We start from the raw sequence: 1,440 nt of genomic DNA on the forward strand, positions 1-1,440 counted from the left end.
TAGCCTACGTCGAATGCTCCTCGCTCACACAGAAAAACCTGAAGGATGTGTTTGACGCCGCCATCTCCGTGGGGCTCCGAAACTCCGACAGAAGAGCCAGACGAGAACGGAAGGTCCACAGTACTGCTGATAAAATGAAAATGCTCTCAAAGTCGTGGTGGAAGAAATATATCTGCATTCAGTAGCAAAGGTCAAGCCAATCTTCTGAGGCATGAACAATGTGATAGACTCTGGTTTAGCTTCACGCTCCTCAAGTGGATGATGTTCAGTTGGTAACGAATCAACGAAGATCAGTATAGCTGCTGTAAGGACGATGAACGGCGAAAGATAGTGCAGCTTATTCGACAGAAGGAAGTTATGTATGCAGGGCCGTCACTAAACATCATGGGGCCCAGGATAAAGACTGCTCAGGGGACATTTTGTAGGTGTAGAGGACCTTATTAGCCATGTTTCTTTCCACATACTTGTATGCAAGGTTTGGGGTATCGCATTAAAAACACTAGATGGAAACGCCAAGATTGGTATAAAATCCTAGTCTGGCAACTCACCATAGACACGGCTCAATCCGAGGGGCGGGATAAACGGCTGTCTTTCAAATTCCCTCTGCATGCAATAGGACAGCGCTTCAACCAACCAGAGCGTTTTCCCAACAGCAGAGCTAACGTTAGTTGATAGATTCAACTTTTAAATCTGGCCGACAAAACTACGAACACATCTTCCTTTTTTAAGAATGACTTTTCTCAAAGAAAAACTTAACTCCAAGTCCTCCAGAGTCGCGGCCAAAGCCGATTCGAAAGACTGTTCTCCAGCAGCAGCCGCCATTCTTTGTTTTCAAGTAGCAGGGAACCGTCATAACTCTGTCGTCATTATGTTAAGCCCGCCCCGCCTACTCTATACATGATGTGATTGGCCTGACCCAATTTAGGTTTTTAAAGCTCCGAAAGTCAACGGAGAGTTGCTAGACTACCCTGGCTGCTAAATAAATTTTGTTGCCGGTAGGGTGCGTCTAGATTTCTAGGCTAATAAAATCCTAAAATGCCCATAAAAAAAACGTATGTGCTCAATTGAGATGGATACTTTTTTTATTTGGTAAGAAACACATTTACCGAATGACTTAGTCTGAACGGACCATGTGATTGGTTAGTCAAATTGTCCAATCTCGAATATTGTTTTTGTCATTCTGAAATGCCTGAGCCAAAGCTTGTCATCAGAATTGTTCCCAGAACTGTCTCACATGATTGCATTCCCAAACATCAGGCATTCGAACGCAACATGACAGCGGTTGTAATTGCATTTCATCTGCGCACTCTGATGTGAAAGTCATTTGTTATGTAAGAAAAATGAGTCACAGGCTTCCTCGGTTGCAGAAACTTTTCATCCTTTTATTACTGATGATACTTTGCGCCAGTTTCCCAGCAAGTGCTGATTTTGTTCTCTTGA

The 1,440-nt window shown here is 43.5% G+C and overlaps 1 protein-coding gene across 1 annotated transcript in view; it reads left to right on the top strand.

Moving 5' to 3' along the window:
- Positions 1-737, top strand: part of rhoub (ras homolog family member Ub) — a 5,952-nt gene extending 5,215 nt beyond the window's left edge. Inside the window, exon 3 of the mRNA XM_084418924.1 lies at positions 1-737. This exon is cut by the window's left edge and continues 271 nt beyond it. Coding sequence (XP_084275050.1) covers positions 1-185 — 185 coding nt within the window. The 3' untranslated portion in view covers positions 186-737.
- The last annotated feature ends 703 nt before the right edge of the window (positions 738-1,440 follow it).

The sequence above is a fragment of the Rutilus rutilus genome (genome assembly GCF_951802725.1).
Source record: "Rutilus rutilus genome assembly, chromosome: 9".
NCBI lineage: Eukaryota > Metazoa > Chordata > Actinopteri > Cypriniformes > Leuciscidae > Rutilus > Rutilus rutilus.